Here is an 18,301-nt window from a genome sequence, read left to right as displayed (position 1 = left end):
GAGCGATATAGCCGGGCAGCTCTGGACTCCATGGCTGGGTTGGGTTTGACAGTGTTTTCTGGATGTAGTCACCACACTGTCCTCCAACTTCCTGACCAGCAGCCATCCGGGTGAAAGCAGCAGCGGATCTGGAGCGGCCCAAGGCTGAAAGAGCAGCAGCAGTTTACAATCTATTTCACACAATTTGACATTGTGCTTGTTGTTAACATCATTATTATAACACTGTATATCACAGGGCTGTTGATGTTTGATTCTGGTTGATGAACTTTGTATGGTGTGTAATTATGTTGAAGTAAACACACAGTTATGAAGTAGTTCCAGGTCTGTCGACTGCATTACAGTTTCATATCACTTGCCAAAATATTTCAGTTATTTTCTTACAGCAGCAACTGAACCAAAACCCACAAAAGTCTGACCAAACAAACAAATATTACAAATAAGACTAAAACTGACAAACAATTTCCACGTTTTCTGCACTAAGTCACCATTTTTTAAAATCTACAGCAGGTTTTCTTTCTCCCGCTCTTTCTCGCAAACACACGGAAACATAACGTACATGTTGTTAGTGCGGTTCAGCGATCGACTTTTTCGTTAAAATGGTTGCGAAACTGTAAAGTTTGGTTGTTGAGTTATTCGAGATAATTTTGTTAAACTTTACACATTTATTAATGTTAGGGTAGTCCAACAATATGCAACATCATACCATAACATAACAACAAAAAACATGAAAAATTAAAACTCTCACCTCGTTTTTCACCCATGTGAGCCATCGAAAATATCCTCAAGAATCAGTGTGTGAGAGAGAGAGAGAGAGATAAAAAAGAAAAGATGAAAACAAAAGAAAGCAAAGAAAAAGACAAGTAACTTAAAAGAAACTATTACAACCGAATAAAAACAATGAAATAAAACTCTCCTCAGAAATAATCCAAAGTCCTTCAAAAAGTCAACTCAAAGAAAATATCCTCCGAACTCCACAGAAATGCTCCGAACTCCTTCAAAAATCACTTTCTCAGCACAAAGTCTGTCGCACATAAAAGTTTGTATGCAAAGTCTCGCCTTCAAACAACCCAACAATCAGAAAACGACGGGTTTCAGCTTTTATATCTGTTGCTATAGCAACTCAAATTCGATTCACGCACATTCAAGCTTGCGCTGCAGAATGTAGCGTGATGACGTCATGTACGTGAGATATCTGTAAAATAAAACCTCCATAATTTTTTGTTTTTAGAGCTGGAATAAAATGTATTTTTACCGAGATAATGAATTAAAACGTAATATTAATTTCCGTATGTCCATTATTATTTTATTATTATTATTATTATTTTATTTTATTTTTTCTGAACGCGGAAGTCTTGCCTGACTGGAACAGTGCTTTATATTTCCGGTCTCTGGTGTTTGTTTCTAGTCAAATTAACTTATTTTCAAGCCGAATAATGTAACGTTAAACCTGCTCACATTTTAATATTTACTTATATTAAAAAAGTTTAAATTCAGTCGTTTTAACATATGGAGACCTGAACAAGAAAGAACCCAAATGGACGTTAGAATCGATTATGGCTTGAATTGATTAGATGTATTAACGCAAACACTACAATTAAAAAAAATATTCATATTCATACTTTTGATTTCTATACTTTAAAAAAAAAAAAAAAACCTAAAATTTTAAAATGTGGTTGAGTGTATTGTGTATTTTTTATATTTTAAGTAGGGCTATCGAGCAATGAATTTTGTCTAATTAATTGCATAATGTGCTGAGTAATTTATCGAATTAATCCCAAATTGATTAGTAATGAACACATAATGTGCTGATTAATTAGTTATTATTAAAGAAAATTTAAATTCTTTGTGTTAAATTAGAAAGCACTGAATAGACATTACAAAAAAGTAGCTTTAGAAATATATATTTTTTGAAAATAAAATGCAAATACATACTGAAATATGAAATAATTAAAAAAAAAAAAATCTCATATAAAACCAAAAGCGCCAGTAGGTGGTGGCAAATCACTGTAATATTTTAGCAGATTAGACGTCTTAACGAAAAACACTGTAATTAAAAATGCAATGAGTCTTAAAATGCAATGCAGTTGTTAGGAGCAAAAAATATATTTATTTTGGATCACATTTTGGAGCCAAAACAAATTTTGTGCGTGTTTCTCCCTTATTGTTTTCTGGACATTGTTGGTAGAATGGTAAAACACATTTTGAACTAATGGCCTAAATGCAGCATATGATTTAACTTTCCAAGAATTCTGCTGACAGAATTCATATAATCATACATCAATTTTAATTTCTTTGTTCAAAGTGGTCTTTTGACTGCATTTAGTTTTTTTTTTTTCCATAAATTGTCAATATGACACACCTGCTGTTCAAGGAGAGAATCATAGCCATTTTCAACATTCTGGGAGTTCATCTCATATTTCATGAGATGAGGGACTTACCATTATATTTCACACACGTGTTCATATGACAGATGTACACATGTACACAGATGTACGCATACATCACGTGTCCCCTTAATCACATCCTAAATCTGATCTGAGCTGAATATATGGTCAATTCCACAGTTTTTAAGATGTGTGTAGCTCAGTCTCTACCCCATTCATCTTTCCTTAGTCTGCATAGAGAGCATATTTCATTCAGATTCACTGCATCCTCTCATTTGCTAAAATGCTCAGATGTTACGTTTTCTTGTCCAGGAATTGTGTCATCCATTTTTGCACTCAAGTCACACTTAATAATGTAGTTCTGATGTCAAACACATGACCAGTAAGTTCTTATATCCTTCAGTAACAGTTCCTGTGTTGATGGTGTCGATGCCTGAAGGGCCCAGCAGAGGGAGTTCATACACTGTATTCCAAAACTACATTGGTCCCTGTTAACTTTGGTTGTATGGACAAAAAATCATTTTCAAAATATACAGTTTTCAAAATGTAGCATTTTCTCCACAGCAGAAAGCAGAAAAAAGAAAAAGTCATACAGTTATGAAATAACAAAAGGGTGAGTAAATTACAGAATTTTTATTCTTGGGTAAACTATTCTTCTAAGGATCTCCTCACAGTTTAGTTCAAATGATGTAAAATTGAATTTATATTTAAAATGTGTAGTGCTGACGGGAGTAAACTATTCACCAAAAACACTAACATTTATACATTAAAAATGCAATGCACTTTTCAAAAAACAAAAACAAGCTAATTAACAAACCTGTTTTAATCTTCATTAAGACTAATTAAAGGTTACAAGATTTCATCCACATTCATTCCACATTAGAGACGTTTAGCTTTAGAAGGAATGCAGCAATGTAGCTGAGGCAAAAGATTCATTCAGTACATCAAATTAATTTGTATTGCTTGGACATTATTCCTTACCCGCGTTGTAAATACAGTATAACAGACAATCAAGCCCTGTTTACACTACTGGAACTTTCAAAAGCTGGTGACTTCTGGTGCCATGAGTAAAAGCAACCAAGCAGTACATAGCGACCAGCGACACAAATTGTGTGTGTGAACGGGGCTGAAGGACCGAATTCTCGACACAGGTGGGCGACTTAGTGTGTGGTATTTCAAAAATCAGTGTCTTGTTCACTAACCATCCAGTTTCCAGGAGTTAAATATTTAAATTAAGTCATTATCATTATTCTCAAGGCAAACACACCTCCTAGCATGTCAGACAGGCTCAGTGTACCCGCTAGCTTATCAAGAATCATTTTCTACTGGTTTGATCTTGATGTGAATCCCATTGACTGATCTGAGCACGACTTGAGGGAGCATCTTCGGGGTGTGCTGGGGGTCTTTAATCAGGCGATATTTCTTCAGTGTCAGCGCCACTGCAACTTTCATCTCATTCATGGCAAAGTTCTGTCCGATGCAGTTCCTGTAATCAAATACACATTAGAAGCTTCATTAGCTGTTTATCTACAACTGTTACATCATTTCTGTTTTATAGTAGTTGATTTAATCACAGTCACAGATAGGTATCATTTATAAAAACACTTGAAGAAATGAAGAAATAAAATACAATTATTGTCCATACTTTAGCTTTACTTTAAAGCATGATAAAAGATTATTAAAACAATGATTTAAAATGTACTTGAAAAATATTTTTTAATTTGACATTTTTACAGTCAAGTGCACAGAAGTTTCATTTCATTAATATGATATTATCTACAAGTAGTTATTTAAAAAATATACTTTGAAGTCAACTACAAGTGCACAAGCTGCAGGCATGCAATGGAGAAGCTCACATAAGAAAAGTTCTGTTTTTCATTAAAAACAGCAGCTCATAATGTGTGTCAACTGCTGGAAAGACAAGACCCCATGCATTTATTTGAATGTAGTCCACATGAGCAGTGTGCTACATTACAAGTCTTGCAATACAAAATTAGTCTGCCTCCCAAGAATACTGTTATAAACATGAATCGCATCTGAAAGGGGGAGGTGCTGCTACAATTTATAGTAAATACTTTTTTGTATTCCTCAGAGCTTGAGTTTCATGTATAATTTGTTTAAAGTAAAGTTCCTTCATATAACATTATCATATAAGTGATTTGTGTTAATGATAAACACCCTGTGACATTTGTACTGGCTACTACATATAGTTCACCAGGGCACCATACAGACTTTATCAAAGAATTTGCTGATTTTTCATCTGAGTTAGTGCTGGCTGCAGATAAAGTCTTAATTGTTGGTGATTTTAATATCTGTGTAGATCATGAAAAACATGCATTAGGATCAGCATTTATAGACATTCTGAACTCTACTGGTGTTAGACAACACATGTCAGGATATCTTACTCTAGATTTAATACTGTCACATGGAATTGATGTTAATGGCATTGAAATTCTGCAGCAGAGCGATGATATTTAAGATTATTATCTAGTCTTGTGTATTCAATTCTTTGTTACAAGTATGGTAGAACTCACTTCTACCACAAAAGACTACTTTGTAAACTTTCTGATTTGTCACAATTCCTCAGCATATCCAATAGCTCAGAAAGGAAAAGTGATGTGTGGCCAAGTATGGTGACTCAGAATTTGTGCTCTGCATTTAACCAAGTGCACACACACACACACAGTAGTGAACACACACCCAGAGCAGTGGGCAGCCACATTGCTGCGGCAGTTGGGGGTTCGGTGCCCTCAGTCGTGGTCATTCACTCCCCCCACCTACAATCCCTGCCGGACCTGAGATTTGAACCCGCAACCTTTGGGTTACACGTCCGATTCTCTAACCATTAGGTCACGACTTCCCCTGTTGATGATTTAACAGAAACTATGGACCCTCTCTTTTCTAGCAGTCCAACACCGTGGTATAATGAGCACACTCACGGCCTAAACAGAGCAGCCTGGAAAACGGAGCACAGCTGAACGAAAAAAACTAGGTATTTCATATTGCATGGAGGGAAAGTACTTCCTCCTACAGAAAAGCCTTAAAAACTGCTAGATCTGATTACTTTTCATCTCTTTTACAACACAACCCCAGGTATTTATTCAGTACAGTGGCTAAATTAACAAAAATAAAGGATCAACAGGCATTGACATTTCCCAACAGCACAGCAGTAATAGCTTAATGTGATGATCCAAGATTGATACTATTAGAGATAAAATCATAACCATGCAGCCATCAGCTACAGTATCACACCATCTATAGATCCACTCATTCTCTGCTATAAGTGAGAAAGAATTGTATAAACTTGTTAATTCATCTAAACCAGCAACATGTTTGTTAGACCCTATATCATCTAAGCTACTAAAAGAGGTGCTTCCAGAAGTTATAGATCCTCTTATGAATATTATAAATTCATCACTGTCATTAGGATATGTCCCCAAAAACCTTCAAACCAGCTGTTATTAAGCCTCTACTTTAAAAAAAAGATCTCAAATCTCCCTTTTCTGTCAAAGATACTAGAAAAGGTAGTATCCTCACAACCATGTTCCTTCTTAAAGAAAAATTTTATCTGTAAAGATTTCCAGTTGGGATTTAGACTGTATCATGGTACTGAGACTGCTCTCATCAGAGTTACAAATGACCTGCTCTTATCATCCAATCGTGGTTGTATCTCTCTATTAGTGCTACTGGATCATAGCGCTGCATTCGACTATCGACTACAATATTCTTTTGAATAGACCAGAAATTTATGTTGGCATTAGTAGAAGTGCATTGGCATGGTTCAAATCATACTTATTTGACTGTCATCAGTTCGTAGCAGTGAATGAAAAGGTAAAATCATATCGACCACAAGTGCAGTATGGAGTACTATTGCATCTTGCAGTTGTTTAAATATGCAGAACGGAGAATGACATTTGAGAGCTGCATCAGAGGGGAAGAATTTTTTTTTTTTTTGAATGATTCAAATTTTAGTTTGTTTACTACTATACACTATACTATATGAGTACAGAGAACTTAGAATACAGTAATTTGGGCTACTTTCATGTTTGATGTTTTCTGAAGCTTGACAAAGTGGCTACTATGAACTGCCATTGTACAAAAAGAGCTACTTGAAAAATCTTTCTTTTCTGTTTAATAGAAAAAAAACATGGAAGCTTGTTTAAAAAAATAAAATAAAAAGATAATTGGGATTTTTTCTCACAATTCTGAGTTTTTTTCTGAGAATTCTGAGATCTAAACTTGTAATGCCGAGAAGAAAAGTCCAACTTGTGAGATATAAGCTCTAAAAAAAACCTGAATTGTAAGATAAAAGGCCTCAATGACCTTTTTATTTTTTTATTAAATGGGCTTCCATTAAAAACACCATGCACGTTTTGAACGTACATTTTAATTTTTGAGCAGAATGCATTTTTTTTTTAAAAGAATCAGCACTGGCAGTCATCTTGTTGCAGTTTGCCCTCATGAGGGTTGAAATGAGGTCGGAGACACAGACGCTCCAAACACCAAACCAAAGAACAGCACTGTTCTGTGTGGCTGAAATGTGAGTGAATGACCCACTTGCTAAACCGCTCATGTCTCTTCAACAAACCTGGGTCCAGCAGAGAACGGCACGAAAGCATGCGGCGACCTCTTAGCAACGTTTTCCGGCAGAAACCTTAACGGATCAAACACCTGTGGATAACACATTAAATACATTTAAAAGAAATACAAAGAAATCAAATTATTACTTTAAAAGAAATTAAAACATTCAAGAAATTGTTAAATAAACTCTAAAAATTGGTAACCGGCAATTGTTACCGTTAAGACCTATTTCTACTTGATTTCAAGCGATAGTTCACCCAAAAAGGAAAATACTGTCATTAATTACGTACGACCTTTTGTTTTGTCTTCAGAACACAAATGAAGATATTTTTGATGAAATTCAAGAGCTTTTTGACGTGGAAGATAAGAAATTGTCGAATAGAGTCATTATTTTTTGTTTTCTTCACGCACAAAAAGTATTCTTATAGTTCCATAAAATTCAGGTTGAACCACTGATGTCACATGGACTATTTTATCGATGTCCTTACTACCTTTCTGAGCCTTGAACATGGTAGCTGCATTGCTGTCTATGCAGGGTCAGAAAACAGATTTCATAAAAAATATCTTAATATGTGTTCAGAAGATGAACGAAGGTCTTGCGGGTTTGGAATGACATGAGGGTAAATAATTAAAGGAGAAGTCCACTTCCAAAACAAATATTCACATATAATGTACTCACCCCCTTGTCATCCAAGATGTTCATGTCTTTCTGTCTTCAGTCGTAAAGAAATTATGTTTTTTGAGGAAAACATTTCTGCATTTTTCTCCATATAATGGACTGATATGGTGCTTCAAACGATCCCAAATGCGGTTGTAAACGATCCCAGCCGAGGAAGAAGGGTCTTATCTAGTGAAACGATTTAAATACTTAATTTAAATACTTTTTAATTTCAAACGCTCGTCTTGCCTTTCTCTCCATGAACTCTGTGTATTCTGGCTCAAGACAGTACGGGTATGTCGAAAAACTCCAATCGTATTTTCTCCCTCAACTTTAAAAATCATTTCAAAATCATCCTACATCACTGCAGAAGTACTTATCTAGTCTTTGCAATGTGAACATGCAAAGAAGATCAAACACCCTCAACAAAAAAGGTAAAACCGCCATATAAGACGATTTCGAAGTTGAGGGAGAACATGAGATGGGAGTTTTTTGACATACCCTAACTGTCATGAACATAACAAAAACAGTCCAGGTAGATCAAGACAAGACTAGCGTTTGACATTAAAAAGTTTACAAATCGCATTATTTTTATGAAAATAACGTATCGTTTTGCTAGATAAGACCCTTCTTCCTCAGCTGGGATCGTTTACAACTGCATCTGGGATCGTTTGAAGCCGCATTTAAACTGCATTTTGGAAGTTCAAAATCAGGGCACCATATCAGTCCATTATATGGAGAAAAAATGCTGAAACGTTTCCTAAAAAAACATAATTTCTTTATGACTGTAGAAAGAAAGACATGAACATCTTGGATGACAAGGGGGTGAGTAAATTATTTGTAAATTGTTGTTCTGGAAGTGGACTTCTCCTTTAATGACAGAATTTTCTTGTGAACTATTCCTTTAAGCCGTAAAAATTGATTTTGTTAGTTTAAAGTAATGTGTTTGGGTTAATCCAGCAATATTAAATCATATTTCTGAATTAAATAAAACCAGTTAATTTAGATATTATTTCAGTGTACATTAAAGACGTTTTAAATATTTTTATATATATGAACATTTTAATATTTCATAATGTTATTAAGTCCTAGAAGTAAATTTTCTGATGAGGTTAATATTACAAACCTAAAATGCAAGGTTTATGATCAAACTATGGTTTTGTTCATGAACAGCACAAACTTATCCTTCAGTTGTTTTCGTGATGTGTATTTTCATTATATTACAGTGGGGTCCAAAAATATGAGAACAAAATCTAAGATATAAATCTAATTTAAGTTTGGAAATATTTTATACTTTAGATAGTTTTTTAGATTAACGGTTATGTTTATAGAACTGGTTATGATTTCACAATTTCTAAAGAACTTATTAAATGTGAGTAAATGATTGTCATTGATCATGTGACCCTTTGTGCAGACGGTCATGACAAGTCATGCAGAAAAACATGATCATCTGGGATTTTTTCATGTAGTTCCAGTGCTGTTGTCATTAAAATAAAATGAAGACACACTAGATACTAAGATATCCATTAAATTCTTGCTCATTTGCACTCTAAAATATTTTGTAACTGAAAATTTATTGTTATTAAAAAATAAGACACACATAGAGCACTTCAACAATTTTGGACCCTACTGTATGCTTTTTTTTTGTTGTTAGTTATTGTTAAGTCATCATTCTGTTGCAACTGAGCTGTGTTAGGAATGAGTTTAAGATATAAAGAATATAAAGATATAAAGAAAGCACTCATACATATGGATTCTCCCACACTGAGGCATTCATGTGGATCCCATAAATGCTAATTCCAATGGTACAACCTATGGCAAAGTAAAACAGCGTTTTAAGACATGCAGTTTTGGATTCAGTCTTCATTCACTGTTTTGTGATGACCTGATAATATTCTGTGTCATATGTCATGTAACTGAACAACAAGCAGCCAGGTTAATATTTGATCAGATGTTCTCTGAGATAGAGGTCATCATGACTGTTTATAGGTGAACAGACTATAAAGCAGTAGGCAGCAGTCTGTCAAACTTCATACTAACTGGTGACCAAGACAATGAAAACATTAAGTGGAATATTATATCAAGGGCAGCCTTTGAAGTGTGTCCATGTTGGCATATTCTATTGCCTCTCACAAAATGGTTTGTATGTCTGATGCATTTGGACCATTAATTGAATTGATCAACCAAATGTGTAAATACTGTCACTGACTAATTTTGATGTTGCTCTAAAAATGTCTTCTTGTAATGAAATTGGATGGTGAACAGTGTTTACTGTGCTCCAAATAGACAAAAAGTGTCATAAAATACAATAAAAATACTACAAAAGTAATATATGGCTTTTGTCTTTTTCAGTCTTACGATAGCTTTGTGTGAGTAATAAACTGAAATTTCGGCCTACCTTCAGGTACAGTTCTTCCATCAAAGAAAGTTAAAGGTTTAGTCAACTTTCGTGATATTCCCGGGACAGGTGGGCAAAGCCGCAGGGATTCTTTAATGCACATTGTGGTATAAGGAATTTTATTGATGTCTTCCCTGAAACATAATTAGAGAGGAACAGTTTCAGAGAAATGAACAGTGAATAAGGCATTACCGATGTCTGATATTGTAACTGTGACATTAGTGTGCAGGATTTTTGTTATATGCTCATGAGAGCAAAGAAATCAAGGTGCAATGAGAGGGATTTGCTACGAATGATCACAGTGCATTTTTTTAAAGTCTGAGCATAGTTGCGTAATTTTGCTTTTGCACTGTACATTGTATATAGATTAAACAAGACAAAAATAATGATTATGTAAGTGTTTTTTTGCTGTGAAATAAAAGGGGTCATCAAATGCAAAATTCATTTACATATTGTTTGAACTGAAATGTGTGTTGGCAGTGTGTGTACACAACCACCCTATAATGAATTTTTTAAATTCCCATAAATCACAACCCCTTTCTCAGATCAAGCCATTCACAGAGTCTTGGCAGAATTATGTAGTTCTGCACAGGCCCCTCCCACAATTTTTGAGTGACACTGCCGTTTTAGCATAGACCCGCCCTGAGTGAGCTGTAAACAGTCCGCCACTGTTTCGATGCCAGAGCAGGAGTAGACCAGAATGGCTCCTAAGCAGTTATCGGATGTAATAATGAACATACCAGTCATCATTTACTCCCAACATCTCCCAACATCCCCCGATCTATCTAAATGTGTCTATGTTTGTGTGAATCCAGCTTCACCTACATAAGTAGTGAGTGTAAGTTTTATTTTTTATTTTTTGCAAATCGCCTTTCCTAATAACGTGCCAGTTAGCAGTTTCCGCAGCTAAATGCGGCTGAAGTTAACAGTCTCACAGAACTGCTCGTCACTCCAAGGAAAAGATGGGAGTGGTGAGCAGAGCTCATTAGCATTTAAAGAGACATGCACCGAAATGGCTCCCTGTGAACAGAGCTGTTTTTGACAAGGTAAAAAAGGTGTTGTTTTTCACTACCATTGAGAAATTTTAACCAAAGTGTTATAGACTTTTCATTAAGACCCTAAAGAATCATATCAACTTGAAAATGGGCATCCGATGACCCTTTTAAAATCAAATGAGATACAATACCTGCCAATTGTCAAATTTTTAATTCAATGCATTATTTTCAAGATTTATTTTCAGTGAATTTTCTGGGCAGAAAAAAAAAACTATATTTTGACATGTTTTAGAGCTGTGCATTTAATTTTGATTACAACAATTATGAGAATAGATAATTGAGATAAAATGATTATTGGACACACAGTGACGACTACGTAGTGCTTTATTTTTAAACTTGATTATTTTATTCAAGTTCTATAGTCAAATATTAGCTGAATACTATACTGTTAGATAAATGACATGAAAAAGTTAAAGCGTTATTTCTTTTTTTATCTCTTTTCTATTGTATTTGTCCTTTTGTTTGTAATCATCTTTTCATTACTGTTTACTTGTTTTTGTTAATTGTTTTAGGACTTTTTACTTTAATTAGCCTAGTAGTATCTTTTGCTGTGGTATCCAAATTGTTATTAAGAATTGCAAAATGTTGGTAGTATTTAAAATTTTGATGTCATGGCAAACTAATTTCCAGCAAAATATACCTGATATACACTCACCGGCCACTTTAGGTACACATGTTCAACTGCTTGTTAATGCAAATATCTGTTCAGCCAATTACATGGCAGCAATTCAGTGCATTTAGGCATGCAGACATAGTCAAGATAATCTGATCAAGGTCAAAATGAGCATCAGAATGGGGTAGAAAGATGATTTACAGTGTCTTGCGAAAGTATTCATACCCCGTCATTTTTTACATTTTGTTATGTTGCAGCCTTATGTTAAACTGCTTTAAATTACTTTTTTCCCACATAAATCTATACTCCATACACCATAATTACAAAGCACAAAATAGGTTTGTAACAACTTTGCAAATTTATTTAAAATAAAAAACTGAAATCAATCCACTGGATAAGTATTCATACCCTTTTCTGGGACACTTCAAGTTCAGCTCAGGAGAATTCATATCTCTTGTAGATGTTACTACACTTTGAGTGGAGTTAAACTGTGGCAATTCATTCGAATGAGTATGATGAGGCACACACATCTTAGTAAAAGGTCTAACAGCTGAAAATGCATATCAGAGCATAAACCAAGCTCTGAGGTCAAAATAACTGCCTGTAGAGCTCAGAAACAGGCTTGTGTCAAGGCACAGATCTGTAAAAGAGTTCAGAAAAGAGTTTTGCTGCATTGAAGGTTCACAGAAGCATGTAGCCTCCATTATCCATAATGGAAGTTTGGAACAACAAGGACTCTTCCTAGAGCTGGCCTCCTGGTGAAACTGAGCAACTGATGGAGAAGAGCCTTGGCTACACTGGTGAACAAGAAGCTGATGTGCACTCTAGTTGAACTCCATGATCATATATGCAGATGGGAGAAACTTACAGAAGGACAAACATCACTGCAACACTACAAATCCAGTCTTTATGGCAGTGTGGCCAAACTCAATACTCTCAATGAAGACACATGAAAATTTGCAACAAAGCACCTAAAGAACTTTCAGACTGTGAGAAACAGGATTCTCTGGTCTGGTGAACCTCAATTCCAAGTGTCATGTTTGAAGGAAACCAAGCACTGCTCATTACCTGCAGAGTACCATCCCAACAGTTAAGTGTGGTGGTAGCAGCCTCATGCTGTGGGGCTGTTTTTCAGGGACTCATCAGAGTATTCAGAACCTCAGATTGGGCAGAAGGTTCACCTTCCAATAGGACAATGACCCTCAGCACACAGCAAGAGTGGCTTATAGACAACTCTGTGAATGTCCTTGAGTGGCCCAGCCAGATTCTTGGCATGAACGCAATCAAATATTTCTGGGGAAACCTGAAAATGTCTGTCAGCCCCCATCCAAGCTAACAGAGCTTGAGAGATGAGGAGAAGAAAGGCAGATAATTGCCAAATGCTGACGTGCAAAGCTTGTCGCATCATACCCAAAAAGACTTGAGGCTGTAAAGGTGCTTCAACTAAGTACTGAGGTAAGGGTATAAATACTTATGCAATGTACTTATTTCAGCTATTTATTTTTAATAAATTTATAAAGATGTCACAAATCTGTCAAATAATTTGCCATTATGGTGTATGGAGGGTAAATTGATGTACTTTAAAGCAGTTTAACATAAGGCTGCAACATCACAAAATGTGGAAAAAATGAAGGGGTATGAATACTTTTGCAAGGCACTGTAAGTGACTGTAATGTGACATCATTGTTGGTAGTATGAGTATTTCAGAAACAGCTGGTCATTAAATACGTGAGTATATGCCGAGTCCTAGTGTTCCTACCTTTTCTTAGTGTTTCATGCACACTTCAAGTACATTAAAGTTATTAAATTCAAGCCAGAAAGTGTGCAGAGAGTAAACGATTAATCAGTGAGTGATCGTTACGAAGTGTGCATCAAATAACAAACAAAAAAACATTAAACACTGAAGAACAGAGCTCAGTGGTTTTCGCGGGTCATGCATGCATATTTTGAGCTTGGCAAACCCACTTAAAGGTATAAAGTAAAGGATCAGGCTTAGGATAGTCAATACCAATCAGTTAAAAAATGCTCAACAGCCATAAAAATTACAATCACGATTAAGTTCAGTATTAATAATCTTGATTTTTTTAACACCATTACAGTAGGAGTGGGCAAAATAACCAGAACCTTACATGAGTTCTTTTTATTTCCACAAAAACCTCCTGAATAATTCTGCCATAATTGAGGAGCCCTATATGTCACTGTGACATAAAACTACTTTTCCCATACAATAAGATTATACTACTATTACCAAACCAGGAGCCTGTCCAACACAATGTCACATGAATTATTAGACTAATGACAGTACCAGTCCACTGTGTCTTTTCCATCCAGCACCTGCAGGATCTCCTCCCTGCATTTCTCCTGGTGCTCAGGGTTACATGCCAGATTGTAGAAGATCCAGGATATTCCACTGGCCGTGGTGTCATGCCCTTCAAACATGAATGTGTCCACTTCAGCCCTGATATCCTCATCCGACAAACCCTGCTGATGCTCGTCCTGGAAGTGACACACACAATCTCTAACATCAATAATGACACATAATAGCAAATGCATTATGTAACAAAATATCTGCTATTTCATTGACTTTCTTTAAATATAAGAATCGTGTTTGAGAATATCATACTCGGGCAGACAGAAGAATATCCAAAAAGTCCAAATATCGTTTGTTTTTAACAATGCCCTGTTCCTTCTCAATCTTCAAGACTTCCTTTCTCCTTCTGATAACTTCCTCTAAAAAATATTAAGAAATTGAAATGACATGATATCTTGATAGCTTCACTTGTTACAGATTTACACTTCTGGTCAAAAATTTGGGGTAACATTTTGTAATTTGTCTTTGAAAGAAGTTTATTCTGCTCACCAAGGCTGCATTTATTTGGTTAAAAATACAGTAAAACTGTGAAATATTATTACAATATAAAATAACTGTTTACTATGTGAACATATGTTAAAATGTAATTTATGCCTGTGATCAAAGCTGAATATTCAGCATCATTACTTCAGTCTTCAGGGTCACATGATCTTTCAGAAATCATTCTAATATGCTGATTTGCCACTGAAAAAACATTTCTGATTATTATCAATGTTAAAAACAGTTGTGCTGCTGAATATTTTTGTGGTAAACCATGATACGTTTTATATTTCAGGATTCTTTGACAAATAGAAAGCTCAAAAGAACAGCATTTATTTGAAATAGAAATCTTTAACACTATAAATGTCTTTATTCTCATTTTTGATCAATTTAATGAAGACAAAATTTTACTAACCCCAAACTGTTGAACGGTAGTGTATATTCTGGTTTAACCAAGATATAATCACACACCTGTATGATTGTGTGCTATGCTGGACGCCTTCCTGAATTTGTATCCATGTGGACTGAGATGAAATATGGCCTTGCTGTGGTATGGAAACACTCTGAACCTGAGGTTCACCAGGTGGCAGAGATCATACACCGCCTGGATGTACGGGTTGGTTCCACTGCAATGAGATCAGAGAGGTTATGCTGAAAGGAGACGGATGTGTACGAATGGGTGAGGTAAAGGATTATGAACTGACCTGTCTGTCTGACAGTTGCTGTTACAGCTGAATGCACATTTCATGATACTGTCTAGCGTCATCAGACTTACATGCTTAAACAGTTCAAATGACTCCTCTGATTTGGCATAAACTTCCCACTTATCCTGAAAGGCAGAAAAATAAATTACTGAAATCTAAAACTGATATATGGTGATAAAAAGATAAGTTTAATAATTTTAAGTTCAACTTTTAAATGAATTGAAGCATCAATATGTCACCAGCATCACCCAGCAACACTGTAAAAAAATCCAGTCTTACTAATGGCTTACTTAGAGTTACGTACATTACAATAAGGCAGCAAAAAATGTTTTATCATAGAAATATGAACTATTTCTTTAACGTACAAGCATGACTTTGGTTGAATCAGAAACAAGTTTCACATAAGGTTTCAAAACATCATAATGGAAACCAGGAGTGAGGAGCCGTCTGTGCCGAAACCATTTCTGTCCAGCAGACACAAGTAAGCCATCGCCTGAGGAGACAGTCAAGAGTTACTGTAGTGATAATAGTTTCAACTTTTTTATGACCGTAAGTAGATTTTTTTTTATTAGAACTAAGCAATTTTTGTTGAAGGTCAATACAGCTTTTTTTAATGCTTTAAATGCTTTTTATATAATTTTACCCTTGTCCCAAACCCATATTTTCATTCTTAAAATATTAAAATGAATCCATTTTTTACTTGAATTACAACCATGTCAGTGAAGAACTTGATATGAAAAACATGATGTGTAAGAAATTCTTAAAGGGGTCATTGGATGCAAAATTCACTTTTACATGTTGTTTGAACATTAATGTGTGTTGGCAGTGTATGTACACATCTGCCCTGTAATGATAAAAATCCATGCAGTGGTTTTTAATTAATCTGTAAAAATAATATCCCCTTTTTCAAATCGAGCCACTCTCAGATGCCTGTCGGTGTGACAGGCCTCTCCCCTGGCTGACATGAGCGTCTTACTTCAGACCCGCCCTAAATCAGCTGTAACAGTCCGACCTCCATTGTTTCGATGCCAGAGCAGGAATGTACGTTAGACAAGATTGAGCGATTGAGGTGTTGTGTTGCTGGATGTAATAATGAACATAGTGGTCGTCATAGTGGTCGTTACTCCCAACATGTGAGCCGCTAAAGACGCAGTGGATTACATTTGTTTGTGAAGGAAATGCACCTCCCAATCTACATAAATGCGTCTATGTTCGCGCAAATCATTCGTGATCCAGCTTCACTTACAGCAGAAGTGAGTATAAAGGTTTTTTTGTGAATCTCTGCAATCACCTTTCCTATTAACATTCTAGTTAGCAAGTTTCGCGGCTAAATGCGCTAAATGCGGCTAAAGTAAACAACTCTCAGAGCACAGCTTGTCACTCCACAAAGAGAAAAGAGGGGCGGGGTGAACAGAGCTCATTTGCATTTAAAGACACAATCCATCAGAATGGGTTGATTTTTTGCAGAGCTCGTTTCGTCAAGGTAAAAATGGTGTTGTTTTACAATACCATTGAGAATTTTAAACCAAAGTATGTTATAGACATTTCATTAAGACCCTTAAGAATCATATCAACTTGTGGAAAATTGGCATCCGATGCCCCTTTAAAATACAATTGTGATGACAATTTTTAATGAGACTACCATTTTTATTCTGTAATCAAAATGTCATTTCCACCACAGAATGAATGATGACCTGACATGGTTGAAATGACATTTGTTTACTAAATTTAAAATAAAAAGACTAAATTCTCCCATGGTGTCTGTTTATACACTGGAGGTTATTAGTCAATAAATTAATTAAACTTAAAATCCACAAGGACATAATTGCCCGAAGTTGAAAAAACACCCAATAATAAAGATTAATACAGAAATCATTTTCAATTTTATATGTGATCTTACCCAACCATGGAATGAAAAACTTATATGCATAGTCATCTTTGGGTTCTGTCAATAAAGCAAAAAGTCATTTTAAAATGCTGGTTTTGGTTGTTAATATTTGAGAACGAATTCGCCTATAATACAAATCTGAAAAATGTCAACCGATCAAACAGGTGAGCACCTGTAGTGGTGAGAATGGTCTTCACATATGATGGGTGGTGGATGTTCAAAATAGACAGTGATGGGCCAAACCACAGCGGAAAGGCAAAGGGATACTGTGCACTCCACTTCAAGACCTTTTCCAAATCATGTCCATCCTGGTGAAACTACACATACGAAAAGATTTGTGCAACTGTTATAGACAATGAAACATGTTTTTAAGAACAAATTGCAAATTGAAGTAATTAACTTCACGTGAATGCTTGAGAATGAATGCAATGCATGGCTGTTGTGTTTACTGCAGCACAATATAATTATGTAATTGTTTAGTTGTAGTGAATAGACAATGGCTCAGCCATGAGGTTGCACATAAGGAGGGCGGGGGTATTCATACTTTTTGCAGTGTAGCTACTGTAATACTATGCAATTAACTGAAAATCACTATTTCTAAGTGAAAATTGTTTCTACTATTTTGTTTTCAGTGTACTCATGAATAGGCTATATAACCTAATATTTAGGCCTACGTGCATCAATGCGTTTTACGTGACACACGAAAAATATTATTATATATATTATGATGATATTTTAATTTATAGTAGGACAAAACTAATAAAAAAAACAAACAAAAAAAAAAAAAAGAAACATGACTGGACTTGTGGCTCCGAAACTATATAACAGTTACAGGTTGTTATTGATCATCTATAGCTGTGGTTGTGTTTACCTCCTTGACGTGTCCGATGAGCCAGTGCGCAGGTGGTCCTGGAAAAGGCTCCATAATTCGCATCCCCCTCCTCCTCTTAACCAATAATTTAACCAGTATCGCCAAACACACAAGCAACGCGAGTGCAAAGACATGATTCACGGAGAGCGACTCCGAACTCAACGGGAAACTCGTGAAAAGCTGCATGACGTGAGGAGTCTGTTTGTCTGTCGTGTTCGCTCCAATTCTGTTGACAATGATCTCGATGTGGGAAAGAGGAAGTGACAGGAGAGAGGGAGAGAGACACAGAGAGACAGAG

At 35.5% G+C, this 18,301-nt stretch overlaps 1 protein-coding gene across 1 annotated transcript; it reads right to left on the bottom strand.

The window, feature by feature from the left end:
* Positions 1–3,002: 3,002 nt before the first annotated feature.
* LOC127178364 (cytochrome P450 4B1) lies at positions 3,003–18,265 on the bottom strand. Its single transcript, XM_051131203.1, has 12 exons — positions 18,004–18,265; positions 17,305–17,449; positions 17,145–17,189; positions 15,610–15,737; positions 15,245–15,369; positions 15,012–15,166; positions 14,313–14,419; positions 13,995–14,185; positions 10,022–10,155; positions 9,371–9,435; positions 6,973–7,055; positions 3,003–3,870 (listed from the first exon to the last, which is right to left on the bottom strand). Exons 1-12 carry the CDS (start codon positions 18,187–18,189, stop codon positions 3,693–3,695), a joined length of 1,542 nt encoding a protein of 513 aa, XP_050987160.1. The 5' UTR covers positions 18,190–18,265; the 3' UTR covers positions 3,003–3,692.
* Between the last annotated feature and the right edge of the window lie 36 nt (positions 18,266–18,301).

This window comes from Labeo rohita, chromosome 16 (assembly GCF_022985175.1).
Source record: "Labeo rohita strain BAU-BD-2019 chromosome 16, IGBB_LRoh.1.0, whole genome shotgun sequence".
Taxonomy (NCBI): domain Eukaryota; kingdom Metazoa; phylum Chordata; class Actinopteri; order Cypriniformes; family Cyprinidae; genus Labeo; species Labeo rohita.
This window is presented reverse-complemented; position numbering and strand designations above follow the sequence as displayed.